Raw genomic sequence first — 24899 nt, 5'->3', positions numbered from 1 at the left:
GTGACTGAAGATGGCGTGCGCGGTAAAGAGTTGGGCCCGGCAACTTGGAAACCTCACGCTCCACAGGCAAGCGAGACACCATGCGCAAGAAAATGGATCAACCCCCCACCTGTAATTGCACTACGTTTGTACTGACCCTTACGGTCTCTCCAAATGTGGGCATCTGAAGAACTTAATCCAATTATGAGGGGCTGCGTTCGCTCTCTTCCCCAATTTTACTGTTCAAAACATATTCCAGGTTTACAGTGCTGTGACACACCAAACGCTAATGAATAGTGATGGACACATGAGGCTACCTTGGGATTTGAGGCTTTCCCACCAAACTGTTTGCAAACAGATTTATTTCTTGAGGGCGGCACATAAACCCTCCTGCTGGTCAAAAGGAGTCATTCATTCCATTAATGAGAGTTACATTCACCTTTATATTTCGCTTCATGTAGCCTGATCAAAATGAATACAATTTCTCTCTGTATGTGCATTCACGTGTAACATTGAAGGAGGTGAAATATTGTGTTTCAATATGTAAATAAATACCATCATTGTCTATCAAGACACTAAAAGTTGATGGAACACATTTTGTTTTGAAGGTCTCCTGTTTTAAGAAGGAAAGACTGATGGATGAAGATGGCCTGTACTTGCGATTGTGCTTGTGAACAGTAAAGGAGTGCTTGTGCAATTGAGGGGGATGGTTATTGTTAGGGATGTTCTGACTCTAACTTATTTTGCAAGAACCACACGGGAGACAGTATGCCCTTTGAACACTTGCAAGTGGAGAGTTTGTTCGTTACTGTAGATACAGCAATGTCCGAACAAAGTCTGCCGTTGGAGTCATGCAAGAGAGTATTTATTGAGAGAAGAAGGGTGGGGGTGAGAGTGGCCAAGGTGGGGGTGACATTTGACATGTGTGATGGTCACCTCAGCAAATGGTTAACCACTTCAGAGGGTCCCGGTTTATTGTTTTACGAGGTCGTGGAAATAAAACCTAGTGGAGCCTTCCAGATGACTAACTAAACAACACACCATTTGGAAAGTGTCAACAACTGAATGGTTAAACTTTTCAGAGTCAAGGAAAGGTAAAAGGTTCAAACAAAGTTCATCATTCTAGTCTACATCCCAACATAATCATACGATCAAGATAGTTTATAAACCCTAACAGTTATTGGTTTTTATTCAAAAACAATAAATAGCCTGACGTGACCGGGAATCAAAAACAGGAGACGGGGCTGTGGAAGCTCCGCATCCTAACCACTGGACCATCAGGGACACCTTGGAAAAGAATGCAAGACATAAATGCAAACGTCCATGAAATGGGGCACCATACAAAAGAACACCTTATTTGGGGAAAAGAGATCAAAATGTTATCCTACTGGGGAATGTTTCTTTTTTTCTCTTAGGCTCCATGAAAACGATTTGTTAGCAAAAAATCTCGTATTGTCGCACAGAAACTCGAATTGCGCGGGGAAGACAGGGGACGCGTTGCCGCTTTTATATGTCAGTCAATCACGGCACCCGTCAAGCAGACTAAGCCTCGTCTGTGTGTCAGCCAATCACGGCACCCGTCGAGCAGACGAAGCCTCCTCTTTCATCGATGAGGTCTCCACTCCATAATGATACATGCCTCGATGCAAGCTGCACTGAACACTTCCTGGAATACTCGATACAAGCATCAGCATCCCGCGACACAATACGACTTTTGAGCATTATCAACTGTAGTCTGGAACTGTGCATTTTTGTCGGCTGTTGGTCCGTCCTTTTGAAGAATGCTCCAGATTGTTGTTCCTCGCACATCACAAGTATGGATTTTTAAGAAATGTTTCCTTCCTAAAGTAAAATGACAGATTTAAATTCAAATGGGTACCACCATAAATGATCGAACGCCCTAAAATGGATTGTGATTAACAAAGGCTTCCTTCAAACCACTGACATTTAGGTAAAGAAAATGTCTGAGTCTGCTAACACCTAAGGAAAAAGGAAACGGCACGACCGTCTTGACCTCAGTAATGACTGTCCCTGGTGAGTGAGCACATATATTGAGTGACTCACTGGTGACCTTGAGATTATGCAAAGATGATTTTTGCTGCATTTTTTCGTTGCAGAAGAAGACCCAGCCCCAGGTCTTCTTGAGACATAAAGGGAAATGTGCTTTCAGCAGTTTGCAAACATATTTTTTAAGGTTGTGTTAAACATATAATCATATTAATATAATATCTAGTATTGGAGTGCTTGTGTGGATTGGTGAGGGGTGAGGAATGTGCAGCCACACTGCGTGAACTTGTTTTCTGCGAAGTGTTGTAAAACAGGCCGAGACAGGGAGTACGGGATGGTACGGGACGAAGGGAGTACCGGACAATAACACCTCAAGGTCGGCGAGGAACGAGAACAAAGAACAACACCACGTCAGGTGGTTGGGCTTCGAGAGGAAAAAACCCAACACCCTGACCACAGTGATGACACCTCGACGGGGAGGAGATGGCCATCGACCAATCATCACACAATATTTTGCATGCTTTAATATTCATATTGTGTTTCTTTAAAACTGGGCAACCCGGAAGAATGTGTCGTCTTTTGGTGGTCACAAAAACGCACGAGTTTTAGTGTGAGGGACCCGGGACCCAGGCCTGTATTAGTGCGCTTTGTTAGGAATAAACAATTGGTAAATTTGGTCTGATTGATCTACCGGTCTTCTCTTTGACAGAACGAACTCGCAAAATTGTTAGGTGCGCCAGTGCGTGGATTGGGACAGAGAAACTTGTGTTAAGTGTTGATCGCAATTTGGAGTCAGATCAATAGCTAAAAATCCGTATCCTAACAGACACTCTGCTTTTGTTGCTGCTCTGACACAAATAAAGGAGCACTTACCCTTCCAGATCATATTGTCCAGTTTTCTCATCCACCGATGAAGCCAGGTTATTGTCAGACCACTCAATTTCAGTATTGCGCACCGAAACAGAATCTAGCACCAACACCTGCCCAATCCTACCAACATAAAATCCCGTGCATAAATTGTGGATTTAAACCCCTGTATGCCAACCGCCTTTCCCTCGTATCTACACCATCCTCCTCCTACACCAGCCTCAGTTGTCAAGCCTAAGTAAGCACCCATCACCAGCGTGTGGCAGTTCAAAGGCCTTCTGTTCGGCCTCTGGAAAGCTGAGGCCTCTTTCAATAGGCTTAGGGGAGGGACAATGTGCTTTGTGAAATTCCCCATTGATAGTTTATTGTGTACTTCCACAACCTCCTTGTGCATTGCACAGTAGACTCAGCCATCAGTTCTCTAAAGATGGCGTCAGAGAGTGAGAAGCAGCGCAGACCATGTCAGGACGTTTCCTAGGATCATTAACGGACTCTGTTCAATATTTGACACTGGCTGTAAGACCATATCCAAAGGATATTGACGGGGACAGCTATTGGTGAGACCCAAGTTTCCTCCCCATTCAACAGTATATTGTAAGCTACCATATTATATGTGTCCATTGAAACCTATTAGGACAATAATTGACAGCTTTTCCAAGTCAACTTTAACATTATTTAGCATTTCAGCGAAAGCTAATTTTGGTTTCTGATGATGTTCGCTTCAACAGTTTGCCAAAAGAAAATCAGCGAGTTCAGCAGTTTGTGATGGCTGGAGTCATCTTTCCAAAATCTGATAGGTAGCTGCCAAAAGTTGCATTGGTAGTCCAGTGGTAGGATTCACGCGTGAGGCTCGGGTTCGATTCCCTGTCAAGGCAGTTTACTTTGAGTGGCTATGAGTAAATTCCTACATTTAGTGCCATTATTCAATATCATTTGCGCACTTTTGTGTCCCTAAAATACATAACCCTAACCCTAACCCTAACCCCAACCCCAACCCTAACCCTAACCCAAATCCCCACCCAGCCCATACCGAGCGCAATTTGTTCGAGGGGCAGGACAAACATCCTCCGGCTTTCCGGAAGGCCTCCGATAAAACGCAAATGACGCGCCCGCCTGCGCACACTCGGGGTCAATTACCACCGCAGTCGCCTGCTTACGACCGGGCCCTGGCCACTTTCCTGGAATGGTGTGCACCTGAGCGGGCGACTGGGAATCAGCAATAAACGTACTTACCAACAAATACTTAACTCACAACAACGACCGCCACTAACCCCAATCCCATTTCCAGTTTATGTCCCACTGGGAACGTAACTTCCAAACGGGAGCCTCAATTCCCCTATTTAGGACCAATCGGTTGGATTTAATTCGGACCCATTTGCCTCAAATCCCTACCTTGGATACTTACCTCAAATTGGAGCCACGCCTCTGGTCTCTCGACCACGCCTACCTAAAAAACTCTGAAAAGGAAAAAATCAGCAAGCTATATCGGTGAACGTTTTGAACCGCGGGACCTCCATACTTACCTGGGATACTTACCTCCAGTTGGGACCGAGCGACTGGTCCCCGGACCGCGCCCACCTATAAAAACAGTCAAAAACAACAAAGGTCTACCAATTGTCTCATTGCAAAGTTTACAGGGGCCCGCAATACCCTAACCCTAACCCTACCTGAATTATTCACTTACCTATAGTATGAAAGATGAAAAACTAAGAAAATAAAAATAAAATGTTATTACAAAAAATTTAATAATTAAAGGAACACTAACATCAAATAAAACCAAACAAAAAACACCTAACCGACACAATATTCAAGTTCATCATTTCCAATATCAAGACGCGATTAAACAGCGTTTATTTAGGCTAGAACCAGTTTTATCTCTAAGAAACGGATTAACTCAAAAACGAAAACAAAAATGTAAAATTAGAAATTCTAACCGGGCAGGGTGTATAAAAGGACGCGCGGGGCGACAGACGCTCAGTGCGTGGAGAGAGAGCAAAGAGGAAACAACTCAGCAGCAGTTACCAACAGTGGAATTACCTGACCCGTTCATTTGTTTGTTTGTGTGCCAGACCTGAGGAAGGCCCTAGCGGCCGAAACGTTGTCAGGGCACACAAATATTATTATAAAACCGGTATAATACAATTCTAGATTATTACTGTATTTTTGGAAAAAAAAATTCAAATACAAACAATATTTTCACCAACAACTTTTGATTACTTATATAACCAAGGCTGCTCAAATCTGGCCATTGGCCCAATATTTCATTGTTCGCATAAAGCACGCACCTCCAAAATGGACAGTGGCTGGACGACAATGTGTTATGGACGGCGACGCAAGCAGGCTCGCCAGCACTGGGAGCGGGGGGCTGGATGGGGTCTCGGGGGATGTGCCCGTGCATCTCCCCTCCCCTCCGCTAGGTGGGGGGGTCTCTATCTCATAAACCTAACCCTAACCTAACCCTTATAGCAATACGATTGCTAAGGCCAGAGTTTCAAGAAATCTACGTCACGATGCAGCTCTCAACTCGCCACCATCAACACTTTCATTTGTGAAAAGGAACCTCATACTCGACATCACTTTTTGCTAGAGAGCTTATCAGTTTCTCAGTGAGCGGGCGAGTGAGTTTTTCCAACAGTGACTTTGACTGAGTGCAGCTTACCTGCGGCAAAGGTCAGCAGGGTGGAGCACGAGACGCAGAAAGGTTTGCCGGGCAGAAGAAGTTGAGGAAGACGAGGAGGAGCAGGTTGAGTGCCGGCAGCGTTTGGACACTCTGGATGCAAACTTGAAGCTCCGATGATGCGCCAACACACCAAGTGGGACAGACACCGGAGATATCCCAACCATACTTCTCGCCTCACTAAATATAGACACACGCTAGCATGCACACACTTTGACGCACAAGCACAAACCAGCACAGACACATTTGCATCTTTACACTCATGCACAAACACACGTGTGGTCATCCATATTCACATGCACACGCAGAGACACACACAAAACATTCAAGAACTCATAGCGCACTTCACACCTGCTTTGAAAGACTAAAAGCAAGCACAGTCCAAAGTCACCAAGAGACGAGAACAAGCGACAACAATGACAAAATAGTAAGGACCCTTAAAAGCCAATTTTCTCTGTGAAGTAGGTGGACTTTACGTAAAGAGTCAAGACAAGTTCTCCCAAATCAGCATGAAAAGCACCTGCAGATTCAAGAGAAAAGCAGAAGGCTGACCTTCCCGCACAAGTCTGACCTTCCCGCACAAGTCTTTACTCTCATCCTGCTAATGGGCTTGCGGAGAAAGTTTCATTGGTGAAAAATTCTTCACATCGTTCAATGTGTTCTATGCATATTTGAGAAGGGTCCTTTTTGTGGCGCGTTTTAGCAAGCAGAAAAGAAAAACTAAAATAAACTAAGCTACAGCGTATAATCCAGAACCACTGTAAACAACATCATGAGAGAGAAAACCTTTTTCTTCCATTTGACATTTTCTTTGTTAAAATGAAAAGGTCGTACAAAAAGTCGACATGGAAGAATCCTGGTCCCGCCATCAGAGGGAGCAGTGCAGCCAGCCGACACGACCAGCACGCGGCAGATTGCTAGTCCTACCACCAGAGGGAGCAGCGCAAGGTCGCCAGCCGACACGACCCTCAAACCGCACGCAGCAGCACCGGCCTTTCGCCCTAGAATAGCTCTACTAGACTCAATCCCATTCCGGAGCGCAAACTCACGGTGTCTTATTTCTCTTGGAAGAAGCGACAACCTCCTGCCCCCTGCTGGTTTGGAGCTTAAACATAGTGAGTTTAGTCTGAAGCGCGCTAATAATTAGCGTAACCAGATTTGGGTTTCTGAATAAGAGGACGCAGGCTTGCAAACGGTGAAGATGTCTTGTCTTTGAATTTTGCTTGTGGCTGCGACCGAGGCATGATTTGTTGCACTGAGACGTTTTCAAACTTCTAGTCGACTCATTTCATCACACCTTGTGACAACTTGGCATTGGCCCGTGTACACGCAGCACGTGTAACACGGACGTGGACTCACCCGTGGACTTCCTCACGGTAGTCTCCAGAAGTGTTCCGCGGTGCCATGCACCAGGCCTTGCTTGCCATCGGGCATGTTGCCCGTCCGGCGTCCCAGTCCTTCTCACCACTATGCCGCCTGGGACTTTTTCCCTCGCACAACTTACCACATGCACGGAGAGGAGACCAGAAAGAAAGGCTAGGCGGAAAGAGAGGAATGTCCTGGCTACAAGTGCTTGCAAGGAAGACGTGGAAGCAGAAGACGGAGACAGCACGCCATTTCGGAGAAAATCCAATATTTGGTTAGATAGCACAAAGTGTGCGAAACAGAAGAAAGCTTTTGTTTGTCTGAAGCACATAACATTTTCTATTTTTTCTTGTTTTTTTATTGTTTAGTTTTTTTTCCGTCCATTTGCAATATCAGTTGAAGGGAAAAAGAAAAGAAATATTTACAGTGTTGAAAGCATGAAAGCAGACGTGAAGATGAATCTATTGTAAAGTAATCGCACAAACACAAGAAAAAAACATAAGAAAAGAAAAAAGTATCAATTAAGAGACCAGCGGAGCTCCCGATCCAAATCGCAGACACCGCCGGCCGGACGTTTCTGGGGAAGGGTGGGTTCTGCGGGACGTGGCCAATGGGGATGGGGGGGTTGAACGTTAAGTGGGGATGATGCCATCGCTCCGCAGGCCTCGCTTGAGCTCCAAGTCCTCCAACTTTTTCCAAAGATCCTCGCGCTCCTTCTCCTTTTTCTTCTCCCTGGAGCAAACAGTCCACAACAAATCGCAATTTCATCCACCGCACTTGCTCGAAGGTGGCAGTCATTTATAACGGGTGGCCCTCAAGTGGCTACTTGCAAGTTGTCCTCAGTGCCACAGAGGAGAGGACCGGGACCAGGCACTTGCATGTGCCTTAACAATAAAGTAAAATCGACGCATGTACCTTAACATTAAAGTAAAATTGACTCAATCAACTCGAAATGCGGGCAACCTTGTTTGAAGATGATATGGATTGGGACATGCGGTCACCACAACACTCAGGCTGACGCATTTCTTACCGTTGGCGGTCTGATTTGTAGGTGGCGGTGAGTTCGTCGAATAAAGTACTGTTCATCTCCATGAAGGCCTTCAGTACATTGTACACCAGTGCCACGATAGCCCTGAGGAACACCACAGGAGACGGGTCACATCAGGATTCCCATGGCAACAACAAAAGCCGCCCTGCCCCAACCAAATTGGCTCGCCCAGAGTTGGGCTGTCATCGGCCCTTTCCCCCCTCCGAGGCGGCCGATCCCAAGGATTTAGATGGTCATCGGATGAGCCCGTCGTTGCAGTGAACGAGCGAAACGTGGACAGCGTGCGGGCAGGGTCGGCCGGCTCGGAGAGTGGGAGAGATTCTTCTTGTGCGGCATTTGGCATTAGAGACATTCAAGAGGAAGGAAGAAGACACTTTTTCTCGCTCGAGAAAGCGAGGTGTGCTTTGCTTACGGGTTCCAGTGTTCTTTGGAGATGCGATAGAGGCTGGCAAACATGATGGGCAGAATGACGCTGGAGTTCTCTTCAATCAGGCTCATGATGTACTCATTGTTCCAGTAGTAGAGCGCTCGCTCCGCCACCTGAGCACACACCGGAACCTCGGTCAGGTCAAGCGCAAAGGTGGCGCATGGGGCAAGGCAGACCTGGAAGTGCGGGCTGGATACGCATCTGGAAATCTGTTTGAAGAGCGGCTCCTGGATCTTAACAAACTGGGTGGGCTCAATCACATCCAGGATCTCCTCCAGCTCGCCCAGAAACATCACCTGAGGCAGCCACGTAAAGGCTTTCAAGTGGCGGAGACAAGAAATGAGAGGAGACGTGGCGGCTCACCTCTTTTTGACTACAAGTCTTGGGCCAGAACTTGAGCAATCCTCGGATGACCTGAACAGTTTGGACAGAGTGAGTGTCTATAGCAATGCTTTTCAAATTTGGGTGGTGATGCATACTCACAGGTTCTGTTAATGTGGGGTCTTTCTCTAGGAACTGTACAATGCAATACGCCAACTGTAGACAAGAAAGGAGACAGGCGGCGTCAGTCGGGCCACCACGTGCTGGGCACTCGACATATCTCGTCTCATCTGAGGCGTGTTCGTACCTGCGCATGGAAGAGCGACAGACTGCGGACCGTGTGGAGCGGGATCAACACTTTGACCAGGAACTGTTTATGCTCCGCCTTCAGCGGCAGAGCAAAGCCATTGATTATACTGCACACAAATACAAGCACTCATCACCACTCTTGACAAAGTGTGACTCGGACTTGAGGTGATTTTATAGCTGGTTCCGAAAGCTGACTGAGGAACCGCTCAACTGCAGAAAGAAAGCATTTTTTGACCTTGTGATCCGCCCCCAGTGTGATCACCTGCTCCCGTTTCTCAGGTGCTTCTTGTACGGTTTTATTCACGACATACGCATATCAAACTAAAGACGCAATGCTACACAATCTAAGTGAAACAGTTTGGAAAATGGGAGGATAAAGTCAATTTTGAAGAAAAATTTGACGGGAATAAGCAGTGGCGGCATGCCGAATACGTAATAAGTGTTAGGCCTTGCGTGACAGGCCTTGCGTGTGACGTTATTATATTGATTTTGTCTCGCGTGTTGTCTAGACTAGAAGTGTTTGTATGGCTTCCAGCAGTGTGTCGTAGACTCGTAGCCACAAAGATGTTGCGGCATTTTAAATCAAGGAATGAAAAAAGAGAGGCGTCTTTATGACAATGAGCAAAGACATTAGAAGTCAGGTAAGAAAGGCGTAACCCAGATATGGGCAAACCACAGCCCGCGGGCCACATCCGGCCCACGGGGTCGTTTAATCCGGCCCACCAACCCTGGAAAAATTGTATTATTGAACTTTGTTTTTTTTCCAGCCATTTCCCCTGCAATGACTGCGTTTCCCCAGTAGATGGGGAACCGCCCGCGCGCATTTATTATCAGAAGCTCGGTGCACACTCACAAGTGTGTGTACGTACTAAGTGGAACGGACTCGCCGTGCTCTATTTCTATCAATGCCGAATTTAGAGTGGGCTGTGACGTCAGCATTCTCGTAATTTGCGCGCTGAGCTTTCAGATACAGTTTTACACTAAAGCCACCCACAAACCTTGCCCTGGAATCCTTCCATTAAAATTAGTGGCCCAAGGAAAAGAAAGGCGGACACTGAGTGCCAAGTGTTTAAAAAAAAAAAAAAGAGTGGACAATTTTTCACTCAACCTACGCAACGTGACGTTCAGCCACATGAACATCAACATGTCATAGATCGAGGTCAACGGACCAACACCATGGCTCTATCCTAAGAATATCCACAACAAATTTTACTCCAGACTATGATGCACTAGCAAAAAAAGTAAGACCAACAACACTATTCCCACTGAAAATGAAGGGGAGTTCCTGAGGTTTGCTGTGTATATATTAAAAAAAAAAAAAAAAAAGGCATTTTGAATATAATTTGTACAAATAACAGGGATTGAAACTAGCGACCATTCTCATTTTCAAACAATGCAAGATGCTCAAGGACATTGATGCACACCACCTCTTGGTGACTGATCTTAACTTTTAAAGTTTTTAAGGCCGACTTGAGGTGTTTCCCCTTCCCTCACCTCTGTCACCAGGTGTTTGTGAGTTAAAGCTCTGCTCTGATTTTCAGATATCCGTCACAGTGTTGCCGTTTTGATTTCTTTATTAATTTAGTTTGATGCATTCTTTCACTGATTCCTCAAGATTATGTATTTGGTCAGAATGTTTGCTGTTTGATGTGATTTCGCCTCATAAGACAAACATCTTTCATAAATCTGACCTGCAGGCGCTGAAGTGATGGAAACTGTTATTCATAATAACAGTGTCGTATTTAATGAGAATTACTGATAGCAGTTTTTTGTTTAAATATTTTTTTAATGCTGTTAATAAATGGATTTGTTTTCAAAAAGCTTTTTTTTTTGTATTTAATATTTATGCTTACCTACCCACTAAAGGCCAAAACCTTTTATGCAATGACCTTTATATGTCATTTATATTGCTTCACACAAACACTACATCCATCTGGTCCTGGTTTGGCCCCCGGTCATAATTTAGAACCCAATTTGGCCCGCAAGACAAAAAGTTTGTTCAACCCTGGGGCAACTCCTCTCTTTTGCTGGTTAGGCTACCCATTACCCTTCTTCTGTGGTTAATTTCGTATGGAACATGGGCGAAAATCTTGCACAACAATGCAGAGTTAAAACATGCCCAAGTCTTCGATACAGTCAGTACGCTAATGCATTGAAAACTAGGGTTTATTAACGTCTTACTGTTGTTTTGAATGGTAATGGTTGAAAACCACCAGCTGACTAGCGTTTTGTTTAGCCTGTCCAACTAAAGTCTGTGCAATTGAATCAACAGGGGACAGCGTTTTGTTTAGCCTGTCCAACTTAAATCTGTGCAATTGAATCAACAGGGGAGAGAGTCTGAGAGAGGAACGGGTGTTTTGTTGTCAACGTTTTGCTTCTTGTTGGAGTTGAGAACCATCAGCTGACTAGCTATTCGTTAAGCCAATGAAATGTCAGTGCAAACGAAACAATGGAGGAGGGCATGCGAGAGAGAAAGTGTGTATGCGTGCGTGACAGACTGCGTGATTGGACGCTGAAATGAGGAGCAATCTGTCTTTTCTCTTGATGTTTTGTTGAATAAAGTACTGAATGCATGTACAGTGGGGAGAACAAGTATTTGATACACTGCTTATTTTTCAGGCTTTCCCTCTTGCAAAGCATGTAGAAGTCGGTAATTTCTATCATAGGGACTCCAATTGAGTGGTGGAACCTAAAACAAAAATCCAGAAAATCACATTGTATGATTTTTAAATGATTAATTACCATTATTTTATTCCCTGAAATAAGAATTTGATACATTAGAAAAACAGCCCTTATTTGGTGCAGAAACCTTTGTTTGCAATTACAGAGATCAGAAGTTTCCTGTAGTTCTTGACCAGGATTGCACACATCCCGCAGGGATTTTTGCCCTCTCCACCATACAGATCTCTTCCAGAGCCTTCAAGTTTCAGGGCTGTCACTGGGCCTCACGGACTTTAAGCTCACTCCAAAGATTCACTACTGGATTGAGGTCTGAGACTGGCTAGGCCACTCGAGGACCTTGAGATGTTTCCTACGGAGCCACTCCTTAGTTGCCCTGGCTGTGTGTTTTGGGTCGTTGTCATGCTGGAAGACCCAGCCGCGACCCATCTTCAATGGTCTTATGAGGGAAGGAGGTTGTTGGCCAAGAGCTTCCCTGAATACGGTGCAGTCAACCTCTTCTTTTTGCAGAAAAGCGTCACCAAAGAATGATATTTCCACTGCCACACTTCACAGATGGGATGGTGTTCTTGGGGTTGTACTCGTCATTCTTCTTCCTCCAAACATGAAAAGTAGAGTTTAAACCAAATTTTTTTTTATTTTTGTCTCATCAGACCACATGACCTTCTCCCATTCCTCTTCTGGATCATCCAGATGGTCATTTGCAAACTTCAGACGCACCTTGACATGTGTTGGCTTGAGCAAGGTGAGAAGTTGCTCACCTTCCTTGAAGTTGCTCACATTCCTTGAAAATCCTGCGTGCACTGCAGGATTTTAATCCTTGACGGCGTAGTGTTGGTTTTCTTTGAGACTGTGGTCCCAGCTCGATTCAGGTCATTGACCAGGTCCTGCCATGTAGTTCTGGGCTCATTCCTCACCTTCCTCATGATCATTGATGCCCCATGAGGTGAGATCTTGCTAGGCGCCCCAGACTGAGAGAGATTGACCGTTGTCTTGAATTTCTCCCATTTTCTAATAATTGCACGAACAGTTGTTGCCTTCTCACCAAGCTGCTTGCCTAATGTCCTGTAGCCCATCCCAGCCTTGTGCTGGTCTACAATTTTATCCCTGATCTCCTTAAGCAGCTCTCTAGTCTTGGGCATTGTGGAGAGGCTGGAGTCTGATTGATTGAGTGTGTGGACAGGTGTCTTTTATACAGGTGACAAGTTCGAACAGATCCAGTTAATACAGATGGAGAAGAGACGGCCTTCTTAAAGAACTAACAGGTCTGTGAGAGCCAGAATTCTTACTGGTTGAGAGATGATCAAATACTTATGTCATGCAATAAAACGCAAATTAATTATTTGAAAATCATCTACTATGATTTTTCTGGATTTTTGTTTTAGATTCCATCACTCACAGTTGAAGAGTACCTATGATAGAAATTACAGACTTCCACATGCTTTGCAAGTTTCAAAACCTGACCCAGCAGTGTATCAAATACTTGTTCTCCCCACTGTAGTAGAACAATCACTTACTACGGCAATGTGGGACTCAACCCAGCCACATATCAATATTTGACATGTTAACAATAACAAGGGGGCGTGGCTAATGTCAACCTCTTGGTGAATGAATGAATCTTGTGCCATGACGAAGGTGAATCACAATACATAGTAAACACATTTGCAAATGACCTCTATTTACCCATCTACTAACCTGTTGTATTTGTACACTTGTGTAAATGCTGTTTCTGAGTAAGAGGTGGACCAATTGATTATTTCAAACTATGCAATTGTTAATTTTTTTCACATTTGACTTAATTTGAGTGAGTCAAATTCTGTCTCTCTGGTCTTCTTGGCCCTGGACGACTTTAGTAAGGGGGGGGCCCTTGGCATATTTTTGCCTAGGACCGCATGGAGGTCTGAACCAGCTCTGGGAATGAGGTCAAAGTGCTTCAGGGCTCAAATGGAACGGCAATGGGACTGTCTGCCTGCAATTTCTTCCTGTGGAACTAGAGGGGGCCAGCACGCCGCATTTGTACAACCACTCAACTTCTCACCTTGGCATTTGTTTTCTCCAAGCTAACGCTGCACAAGCAGGACTGATCGGGGGTCCACATACCTGCCCAGGATCTCCAGCAACTCTGCCACCCCGTTGAAGTGCTCTGTCTCATAAACAAAACTGCAGGCATCGACATGAGAAGACAAGCAAAGAGAAACAAGGGAAAAACCTTTGCAAATTGATCAAACACAATCGGGAGCATGCAAATTGGCAAACAACAAGACAAGGGTGTACGCTGACCGTAGAAAAATATTATTGATCTGTTTTCGTATAAAAGCCCTCAGTCCCAGGAATTTGCCGTAGATTCTATGCAGAACAGTCTTCAGGTAGTCTCGCTCCCGAGGGTCCTCGCTGTCAAACAGCTCCAGGAGCTGGCGGGACACGGGAGAGACAAACATTACGCCGCTACCTGGCGAGTGGTCCGCCACTGGTGTGAGTAACATTTTGGTGAGCCCGGTTCCCCATCGGGTCACACAAATGTGAAGCTTTTGTTTTTCGGATTGTGTGGATGTCGACTCGTGGCAGTGTGGATGTGGATGTGGCTGGGCGCACCTGCAGGACAAACTTCTGGTCTATGTATTTTTTGGCAATGCTGGGCTGGAACTCCTGGCTCTCCAAGAAGCGGATGAAGAATTCGTAGACCAGCTGAGGACAAGGAAGACAAGGGCCGTCAGCGGCACAGACCTTCATGGAACGGAGCAGGCAGACCAAAGGCCGAGAGGCACGGCGGGCGGAGCGAGGCCAAAGGCCAAGAGGCGCAGTGGGCGGACGGGCACTCACTCGCTCACCTGTAAGTGAGGCCAGGACGCCTCCAGCGTGGGCTCGTCCTCTTCGGGGTCAAACTCATTACTGTCGCTGGGTGGGAGGGTCCGGAATATATTGTGAGACACCTGGAAGCAAAAGGGGGCCAGGTGAGGACGGGGGATGGCACTGACGGTGCTGGCTTACCATTTTCACCACTTCGGGGTAGGCCTGCTCGGTCAGGTAGCCGCGGCTGACGGTGACGTAGTCCACCAGCTCGTTGAGCGTGGAGCGCTTGTACTCCTTCATCTTCAGGTCCGACAGTGTGTCCATGAAGTCAAAGACAGTGCAGCACTGCTGCAGCTTCTTCAGGAACAGCTCTGGCTGCTCAGGCGCTGGCACGTCTGCGGACGGCCAGACACACCGACAAATGTCAATCAACAGGTATGCTCTTCCCAAGCAGCCACGTTGCTTCCCGACAGACAAACAGCGATCGAACAATGGCATTCTTTATCAGGGATGCTCTTCCCAAGCGGCCTTGGAGCCACGGGCGTGCCAGATGTCGCCAACATGCGTTTTAAAATGGGGGGCCGCACCCCTCTGGCAGCAGTGGCCTTTTCCCGTTTGCGACCGCAGAGTGACATAACTTTGGGGACGCGTTGCGGCGTACGACGCTCAGAGGATGGTAAACCACGCAAGTCCACGCGCTTGACTCGCAAGTGGGGACCGTTCGCAAAGACATCAAGGCAGCACCACAAAATGTCCCTTCCACAACGAGCGCAAGCCGAGCTACGCTTTCGCCTCACTCACAGGATGAACGTCACATTGACTGCGTCAGAAGTTCTCCTTTCCATTGAGACGGCAGCCGGGGCCATTTCAAGGTTCAGAGTGACGGGCGGGCCCGGCTAACTTTAATACCAGCGACACCCACCTGGAGCCCAGACGCCGTCGCTCCCTCAGCGGCGGCGAAATGCGGTGGTGAGCGTGGCTTGGCCACCAACATGTGGACGACTATTTTGGCGGCGCGCCTCTTGTGGCTTGCTTGGAGCAAGTGTTGCCACCGGGGAAATGTAAAGGGACACCCCGTGGCTCGGGTTTCTCCCGGGGCGGGAGGGGGCACGATGGTTGGCGGGCTTAGGCTGTCAAATGGGGTGGCGGCCTCATGCGTACGTCTCAATGCGGCTATTTTGAGGCCCTCTTCTTGAACCTGATGACCAAGAAGCCCAGACAGACATGGACAGGCTTGTCTTGCCACGTCGTCGTCGTGCCAAAATGTAGCCGGTGGGAAAAAGGAAGATTCCCTGAAAAGTTGACAACAGAGCAGTGACTGACAGCCTCAGTCTAAGATCAAAGGTTTCTGGGTAGCGAGGATCTATTCCGGACCATTTTGTGCCCAAGATTCAAGAAGAATTTATTTGCCATGTTTGACCGTGCCAAACAAGGAATTTGACTTCGTTACATCACAATCTCTGTTTAACATTTAGGTGATTAACAACACTCAGGACATGTGAAAATGACAAATGACAATATGACAATATATTGCCATCCCCTGATCTTAAACTCCCAAGAGGGCAAGGAAAAACTTAAATCTCCGACTAGGGGAAGTGAGAAACCTTTAGAAGAGACCACAGATAGGAGGGTCAGCGATGTTGGGACGGAGCCCTCGCACAGTTTTTTTTTTATACGAGAGGGAAACCTGTCAAAGCCATTTGCAGAGATGACAAATGTTTTCAATACAAGCAACAAGGGTTACCGACATTAGTCGGCTATGACAAAAGGAACAGTGGACAAGATTTGCGTGGGGATTTATGCGGCACTTTGGCTCTCCTGGCTGCCCAGCTGGCCGTCAAGCTCTCGTGCTGATAAAAAGCATTTGCAAAGGACATGGAAAAAAATGCTCATCATGTGAGTATGAATGAATGGATGCCATCCAGGGCAACTTGGAGTGTGTGCTCATAAAACCACTTTGCTGTCTCATGAAGACATCCAAGTCAATGAACGCAACACGCAGTCGTCTTCATCCAGATTGTCTTTGGAAACAAATCGAAGTAAATCTTGAAGCACTGCTCAATCATCAGCATGAAAAATGGAGAATGTTTCATATCAAGCCAAGCTTGACAGCGGCAATGTCAACCTGATGTGTCTTTCAATCTCTGTTGCCATGACGACCAAGCAACGAGCGCCCTCGTCGCAAACGTCTTCAACTGCGGCACAAAAATTTAAAAGCTCTTCTGGAGCGGTCCCGCTGCAGTACGGACAATCTGTTTGCAATCGCCAGGGTACGAGAGCTTCAGAGTCATCATGCCTCGCTGGCCCCTCCAGGAAACTGCGCCCTCGGTCGTCTTCCTCCTCAAGAACAGCCCAGCGGCCACATAAGACCCCACACAATGCCCACGCTTCCGCTATCAATACAATCGCGATGTTTTAGGAAATGACATTTTCATGCTCTACTGCAAGAATTGCAATTTCCTCAGCAAAATAAGCACGCCAACGTAATCTTGGCCAGACGCCGTTTCACTATTTGCGTTGGACTACTCCAATTCAGTTCAAAGTATGCAGCCCAGGGCACGTCTTTGCGAGATGCCTCTCGCAAGATTATGTTTTGGCCACGCTTTGAGTCAGTTTGTTGGATGCCAGTAATTTCTGCGACCGCTGCGGCTTTGCTTTACATGAAAAGATACAAACCGGATTCGGTTGAAGTTGGAAAATTGTGTAAAATGTAAATAAGAACAAAGTACAATGATTTGAAAATCCTTTTCAACCTATATTCAATTGAATACACTACAAAGACAACATATTTAATGCTTAAACTCATAAACTATTTTATTTTTCAAATAATAATTAACTTAGAATTTCATGGCTGCAACACGTGCAGTAGAAGTTGGGAAAAGTGGCATGTTTACCACTTCGTTACATCACCTTTCCTTTTAATAACACTCAAACGTTTTGGAAGAGAGGAGACTAATTCTCTTAGCTTCTCATGTGGAATTCTTTCCCATTCTTGCTTGATGAACCCCTTCAGTTGTTCAACAGTCCGGGGTCTTCCGTGTCGTAATTTACGCTTCATAAAGTGCTACACAATTTCAATGGGAGACAGGTCTGGACTGCAAGCGGGCCAGGGGAGAACCTGGACTCTTTTACTTCGAAGCCACGCTGTTGTAACACGTGCAGAATGTGGCTTGGCATTATCTTGCTGAAATAAGCAGCAGCGTCCATGAAAAAGAAGTCGCTTGGATGGAAGCATATGTTCCAAAATCTGTATGTAGTTTTCAGCCTTTATGTTGCTTTCACAGAAATGTAAGTCACCCATGCCATGGGAACTAATGCACCCCCATACCATCACAGTGCTGCAAAATGCTAGCTTTTGAACTTTGCGTTGATAATGCTTCCTCTTTGGTCCGGAGGACACGACATCAAGTGTTTCAAAAAACAATTTGAAAAGTGGACTCGTTAGACCACAAAACACTTTTATGTTGAGCATCAGTCCATTTTACATGAGCTCGGGCTCAAAAACCCGGCAGCTTTTCTGGATGCTGTTCATAAACAGCTTTTGCTTCGCATGGTAGAGTTTTAACCCGCACTTACTGATGTAGTGACGAACTGTATTTACTGACAGTGGTTTTCTGAAGTTTTCCTGAGCACATTTGGTGATATCCTTTACACACGTTGTTTTTAAGGCAGTGCCGTCTGAGGGATCGAAGGTCACGGTCATTCAGTGTTGGTTTCCGGACGTGGCACTTACGTGCAGTGATTTCATCAGATTCTCTGAACCTTTTGATGATATTATGGACCGTAGATGTTGAAATCACTAAATTTCTTGCAATTTTGCTTTGAGAAATGTTCAACTATTTTCTCACACAGTTGTGGACAAAGTGGTGAACCTCGCCCCATCCTTCCTTGTGAATGACTGACCATGTTTGGGGAGGCTCCTTTTATATCCAATCATGGTACCGACCTGTTTCCAATTAGCCTGATCACATGTAGGATGTTCCAAATAGGTGTTTGATGAGCTTTTCTCAGTATTTTTTGCCACCTTTCCCAACTTCTACTGGACGTGTTGCCGACATGAAATTCTTAGTTAATTATTATTTGGCAAAAAACAATTAAGTTTATCAGTTTGAACATTAAATAAGTTGTCTTTGTAGTGTATTCAATTGAACATGGGTTGAGAAGGATTTTCAAATCGTTGAATTTTGTTTCTATTTACATTTGACACAATTTCCCAACCTCAACCGAATCCGGTTAGTAGATGGGTGCCCACCTTTTTGGGGCTACGATGTAGCAACATGGCGCCCTAGCAAACGTCATGTCGTTGCGAGCTGGGGGCGGCCGCAACTCAGCTCATGGCGAAAGGCTTTAGGCGAATCAGAGCAGAACCATCCAGAGTTTGAGATTAAGAAGGCCCGAGCAGCAAGACTTGGTACGCACGCAGGCACACGCCGCGGCAGCAGCAGCGGCGGAAGCTTACCCTTGAGCAACGGCAACGGCGTGAGCTCGATGGGTTTTCCTTGGGAGCGGAACTGGGACGAACTCTGCGAGCGCTTCTGCTTGGCCTTCCTGACAGACTTGCGGGAAAAGCCATCCACTTTGTCCACCGATGGCGGCGTGGTGGCTGCCGAGGACATCGCCCTGCTGGGGAACAAGCGTGGCACGTTACCATTGGCGGCGCGCAAAAAGATCAAGCTGCGCAACGTTGAGGAGGTGTGGTGCGCTTTGACCTCAAAGTCGGCCGACAGCTCGCGAGCGCAGAGGCAATGCTGACATTGGCTTGCGAGGAGCTTCAAGCGGGCCGGGACCTCAGCAAAGTGCGGCAAGGTGCGCTGACTTGCCACGGCCGCAGAGCCGTGACTTCCCCTTGTTTGCATTAAAGCCCTGGACGGCAACGCAACAAGTCCCTTATGATATTACAACGCCACATAACACGCACTGCCAAAAAATAGCTGCTGCTTAATCTTGAAGGACCCCCCCCCCCATCCATTTTAGGAGTGTGAGATAGCACATTTTACCCAGACCGATAGCACGAGGTTCGAACCTTTAGTAATTACCGATACCAAGTGCCCATACTGTGAGTGTTTTGAACCCCCCCTAAAAAACCTGTGACAGATAATATTAAATAAATACCAATATATCCAAGAGCCATTTTCCTTCAAATTTAAATTTATAATTCCTGATTGTAAATGCCAGCTCGGAATAAGGCCGGTATCTGTGCCAATACCCAATTTGATACTTTGAAATAGTACATACAAATGACACAAGGAAAAAGTGTTTGGATCCAATCCAACTGAATTTCTATTTTGCAACCGCCGCAGCTATAACAAAGCGCTTCACATATGGCAAAGGGTCAATAACTGCATACACGTGTTCAGATAAAGCCAGGCGGCGGCGTGGAGCCCAGGACGACAGCGCCAGAGCGTGTGACGTCACCAAAGATCCGGGATTAGCTCACAAGGCTAATAACGGCACCTCGCTGACGTCTTCCCAATCAAAGATCCAAACATAGCGGCCGCCCGATGCACCGCTAATCGGCACACGTTGTGCGTCGCCGCGGCAACTAAAGGCTTTTCCTACCAGGACTGGCGCTCGAAAAAAAGACACCATTATCAATAAAAAAAAATGCTGACTCATCACGCCTTGACCGTGTGGCAAATGAGACATGTATCAACGAATGCTGTGTGGCGGCAGCCATTTTGAAGACATTTGCCGCCCATAGCAAAACACCGGTAACCAATCGACAAGCTCCATTAAACTCGTGCAGGCAAACGCATCATCCCGATCAAACATAGTACACCCTTCGTGGCCTCACCTGTGCGGCGGAGGGGCGGCGCCCTCCCCGTGCACGACCATCCGTCCCTCGCTGTCTCCCTGACAAAAACAACCACAGCCACTGCAAGAAGCGCACGACGCAAAATCAAGGAGAAGCAGAGGAGGGAGGAGGGGAAGAATGTAGGACGATGCAGAAGACTTTGGCTCTGGCTCTTACATAAGCAGCCTGGGGGGATTACAGCAGGAAAAGAAGGGGGGGCGAGGGAGGTCCGGACACAGAAAGACCAGAGACACAAAGAAGGGAAGAGAGGGCGAGAGAGAGAAGGACAGACAAAAAAAGAGCAAGGAAGAGGAAGGCCTGCTCCAACAAAGTCACACACTCACGCACAGACACGCGCGATATTAAAGTTGCAACTCATCATTATTTGAATGACAAATTCTTGCGTCAATTGTGTTCATCGTCGATGAATGGGACTACCTTTTCAGAATGTGTTCATTCTATTTTTTTTAACTTTTCATTTTTTATTCATTTTGTAATTTCCTTCCCTTGATGGAGGAATAACATTAAGCAGAGTGCAGAAAAGGCACCAACATGGCATTTTTGTCCAGTCTTTGCTTTCCAAAGAAAAGCGGTCATTTGCAAATGTCCTGCTTCAATTATTAGCACTTTTGTTTTACTTTGTTTTCCCAGAGTGTCAAGCAGATTGTTATTTTCCCACGTCGAGCCCTAAAAATGCCAAGAAGGCAAGTGGTCTTGCAATGTTCAACTCTCGTCACGGGGCTGTTCCTCAGCCAACCATACAAAAGTCAACATGCGTGCGCACGCAGACGCGCACGCACACATGCTTCCTTTGAGCAGCGGTGGGCCACTACGCCATGTGACTGCAGTGGCGGCAGGACTGGCCCGAGAGACAATTTTTACGGATTTTATCGAGGGCAAACGGCTGCGTTGCGAGCCTCTTCCTGACACGGCAGCATCAGAAGGGCACTTTGCAGCATCGGTGAAAGATGCTCCTAGCTAATGGAGCAGTTCCGGCGCGGGCGCTAAACAATGGGAGAAAAGAAGCTGACACGTTGGACCACGTAAGGGCTGCACAACATTGAAAAAATATTGCTGTGGCGATTATTGGCCCATGCAATACACATATTGCAAAGACTAAAGTTTCTTATGGAATCGTTTGCTTTTGTCCAAATCGGACCGGTCAAATGTGTTCGCCATCCAAGTGAGCGGCGTAGTCGTGGCCCGAGACAGGCGGAGGTCGATGCAGGCTAAGTCGCCATCATCAACGAAAACTAGGAGCCGCCCAGCCAGCAAGCGAGCGCTTTCCAACATGCGTTCACGGTTTCATGTTCAGAGCACCGAGTGGGTGGGGCCTGCTATTTTTGGAAGCATACAACTATGCTTTGGCCATACAGAGGCCCGTTTCCTCAAAGAGTGACGTCATGCCAAGCAAACATCGGCCTGGGCGGGCACATATCACCACTGTGTCTGGGGGCGAGTGCTGGGGCTGCTGCCAATAGTCGCCCCCCAGAAACAATCACCACAAAAGGCAGAGTCATTGCATCAGAGTCCATCTTTGAGCAAAAATCACTCTAGGACAGTGTTTGTCAACCTTTTTTCATTCACGGCACACCTTTTCATTGGAAAAAAACCTCGAGGCACACCAACAAATATCTGTTAAGACGTAGCCACCTATATTAACAATATCGTCATTCTTATCAAAGTGTCTTGAATAGGAATCAACTCTAAAGTATTTTATCAACTTTTATATTTCTTCTTTCAGATAAAAAAGTGCACTTAAGGTGCAATAATATTTGGGAAAGATTTCACTGTTACAATATGAAAAGTTACATGTACAAAACGTCAATCTCAGTATATTTCCCTCAGTGTGAAACCTGTGCATGTTTGGATGAACACAGAGCTGATATCCTGGTTAATTCGTTTTCAAAAAAATAAATATAAATTGGATAATTTTCCACGGCACACCTGACTATCACTCACGGCAACACTAGTGTGCCGCAGCACAGTGGTTAACAAACACTGCTCTAGGACATCCTTTGTCAGCGCAGTTAGCTATCAATTCTCAAACAGATTGAATATTTGCATGGAAAACAGGCGTTGAGTCAAGGCCAGAAGAATCATACATTGTGCAATTTCATCTTTGGCAGAGGGAGGGAGGTCTTTCTTGAAAATGAGCCACCATTGGATGTTGGCTTTTTGGGGTGGAACATGACGGGCAACAAACAGAAAAGCTCTTCCGTTGGACGGCAGTCATTCATCTGACACAACATTGTCGTGGCCGCCTACAAATAGGTCAGCTTTGGGATCACTTGAACCTGGCCGGATCTCGCTCTAAGTGAGGCGAGCTCACCATTGCAGGATGCTACTCAGCTCCCGTCTGTGCTCAAGAACAAAATGAGAAACGAGTTCCTTGAGATTGTACGCCCTTTCTTTTAGTGCCCATGGGCTTTCAAATGGCGGCGTGAAGATCGTCAAAGCCCGCCCGTCCATGGATGGATCCATCCATCCATCTTCTATACCGCTTGTCCCCACAGGGGTCGCCAGCTATCCCAGCAGTCATCGGGCAATAGGCGGGGGTTGCCAGGCACACAGAGACCAACTATCCGCACGCAGACCCACACCTAGGGGCAATTTGGAGTGCTCAATCGCCCTACCAAGCATGTTTTTGGGATGTGCGAGGAAACCGGAGTACCCGGAGTAAAACCCACGCGGGCATGGGGAGAACATGCAAACTCGACACAGGGAGGGCCGGAGGTGAAATCGAACGCGCACCTTCCTAACAGTGAGGCGAACGTGCTAACCAGTGCTTTACTGTGCCGCGTATCATGAAAGCCCGACTCAAGCAAAATACAGTCGCGCCCCAAACCTTGACACTAGGTGCTTTGCATCAAGACAACAGCCAGTAATCGGAACATTTTCACAGCTTTTTCTGAAAGAGTCGTCGGGTAGCATTGGCAGGCGCACAGCCGGGACAAGGCATTCTTCTTGGCTTTGACGAGATGATAGACTCGTGCCTCCCAATACCTGCTTCGGAATGGCTGGTGATGGACATAATTTTAATGTTTGTGGAGACATTGCTGGCACACAAAAGGGTTGCACGTATGCCTGACTTTTGTAACCGTTGGGCTCTGTAAGTGTCCAATCATAAAATTATCTACTTCCTATATTGGAATCATTTATACATGTATACCAGGCTTGAGTGCCAGGAGATATAGTGGTAATTTTCCCTGGCTGCAATCTTCAACCTATTGATTTTAACTCTTCTTACTCATGCTGGATTCCAGACCAAGTGGCAAACTTACGTGCATTTGTCTTGAACAACTTGAGTCAGTGACGTCCCGTCGCAACTGAAACCAATGGCCGGCCTGAGCGTGATAACTGTTGACGGATCGTGTACAGGTTTTAGCGACAAAATTGGGAATTGTTGGAGTGGAGCTTTCCACAAGGTTAAGCAAACTGACTGCAGCCGGCCTCTTTGAGGCTCTCTTTCCGGCCTGCCGAGCTCCAGCCCTCCAAACTTGACAGCTAGCACTTAGCCACTTGACACGGTAGCCTCCCGTTTGGCTCCTTGACTGACCTGGTTGCCGTTGGCCGCCGTTTGCCGGCCGCTCGATTTCCACGCGCACGCGAGACATCTGCGAGGCGTCAGGCAACTTTGATTAGGAAGAGTTACCCCAAATGTGGAAATGCTGCTGCTGTCTCGCAGCTAGGCGAAGCTGAGGTGAGCCGAGCGGCTCACGAGCTGGCTAACTAGCTAGCTGTTATCACGCTAGCACGTCGTCGTTCCCGGTCAAGCATAATACAACATCATCAGAACACGAACGAACACATGAAACGCAAATCAAGTCAGTGAGGTTCTGCTGAGCCGAAACACTTTACCTGGGCGCGTTCGGACGGTCACCCATCGTCCCAGACGTAAAAACCGAGGCGGAGCTAATGCTGCTAGCGATAGCTGACACACTGACGGAGGGGATGGGGGCACTGAAGCCCAGGCTGGACGTGCCGTCCCAAGTCCCGACAAGCCGCTGTTAGCTCCACTGGGGGGCGGAGGAGGTGGCGGAGATGGGGTGGGGGAGTACTTTACCTTGATCGTCTGCGCTTCGCAACGGAGACGGTGGCGAGGATTTATCCTATGTTCGGGAATCTAGCGGGCGGGGGAGGGGGGGGGGGCTAAATTGCGGGGCTACCTCCAGCTCGGTGCGGGCAGCCTTTCCCAAGCGGTGGCGGCAGCGGAGGAGGAGGAGTTGGAGGAGGAATGAGGCAGATTGTCGGCCTGCGGCGGGTCTCCTGCCGAGCGAACAGCCCTCAAACTGCCATGAAGAAAGCCCAAAGATCACTTTTACATTCCTCGTCCTTCCGCGTAGCGTCCTGCTGCTGATGATGCTGACACTCGCGTCCGGCTGCAAGGGTCCTTCTCCTCTCGAGTTGGAATTAATGTTGCTGCTTCTCGGCACCTATTGTCAACACCCCGCAAAGCAAACGAACTGCTAGGTATCTCCCGTCGCGCCCATTGGTCACCCCGGGCGACAACCGTCATTGCGATTGGAAGATGAACGCGTCAGTCATAAGAGTGCGGGGCTAGGTTTTTACGTCGCGAGTCCGGCAGAGGAGGAGCCGGAAGCAAACAAGAAAAGACGAAAAGGCACTCTGACGC

General features: G+C 47.1%; 1 protein-coding gene across 6 annotated transcripts; it reads right to left on the bottom strand.

Annotated features, from left to right (window-relative positions):
- Nucleotides 1-7230: 7230 nt before the first annotated feature.
- ppp2r5eb (protein phosphatase 2, regulatory subunit B', epsilon isoform b) lies at nucleotides 7231-24795 on the bottom strand. Of its 6 annotated transcripts, XM_085932794.1 has the most exons (14): nucleotides 20264-22599; nucleotides 18929-19092; nucleotides 14668-14864; nucleotides 14508-14609; nucleotides 14272-14364; nucleotides 13960-14090; nucleotides 13780-13839; nucleotides 8999-9107; nucleotides 8854-8907; nucleotides 8734-8784; nucleotides 8547-8666; nucleotides 8356-8483; nucleotides 7926-8027; nucleotides 7231-7627 (listed from the first exon to the last, which is right to left on the bottom strand). In XM_085932794.1, the coding sequence occupies exons 1-14, from the start codon at nucleotides 20302-20304 to the stop codon at nucleotides 7528-7530; spliced, it is 1452 nt and encodes a 483-aa protein (XP_085788920.1). In that variant the 5' UTR covers nucleotides 20305-22599; the 3' UTR covers nucleotides 7231-7527. The 6 variants fall into 6 exon arrangements, with proteins under 6 accessions (XP_085788920.1, XP_085788915.1, XP_085788916.1 ...); XM_085932789.1 differs by lacking the exon at nucleotides 20264-22599 and adding an exon at nucleotides 24125-24795 and having other exon boundaries at nucleotides 8356-8666; XM_085932790.1 differs by lacking the exon at nucleotides 20264-22599 and adding an exon at nucleotides 24125-24795 and having other exon boundaries at nucleotides 8356-8666; nucleotides 18929-19089.
- Nucleotides 24796-24899: the final 104 nt, after the last annotated feature.

The sequence above is a fragment of the Syngnathus leptorhynchus genome, chromosome 15, assembly GCF_054491065.1.
Source record: "Syngnathus leptorhynchus isolate UIUO chromosome 15, UIUO_Slep, whole genome shotgun sequence".
Classification (NCBI taxonomy): domain Eukaryota; kingdom Metazoa; phylum Chordata; class Actinopteri; order Syngnathiformes; family Syngnathidae; genus Syngnathus; species Syngnathus leptorhynchus.
The sequence above is the reverse complement of the archived record's forward strand: the minus strand, read 5'-3'. Positions and strand labels throughout refer to the sequence as shown.

What these genes read in the sequence shown, in the direction of transcription:
- ppp2r5eb (XM_085932788.1), bottom strand. Translation starts at nt 20,304, where the DNA reads ATGGTCGTGCACGGGGAGGGCGCCGCCCCTCCGCCGCACAG. An exon ending in GCCGCCCCTCCGCCGCACAG is followed by an intron (nt 19,093 to 20,263) that starts GTGAGGCCACGA and finishes CTTGTTCCCCAG; the next exon opens with CAGGGCGATGTCCTCGGCAG. An exon ending in TACAAATCAGACCGCCAACG is followed by an intron (nt 7,628 to 7,925) that starts GTAAGAAATGCG and finishes TGTTTGCTCCAG; the next exon opens with GGAGAAGAAAAAGGAGAAGG.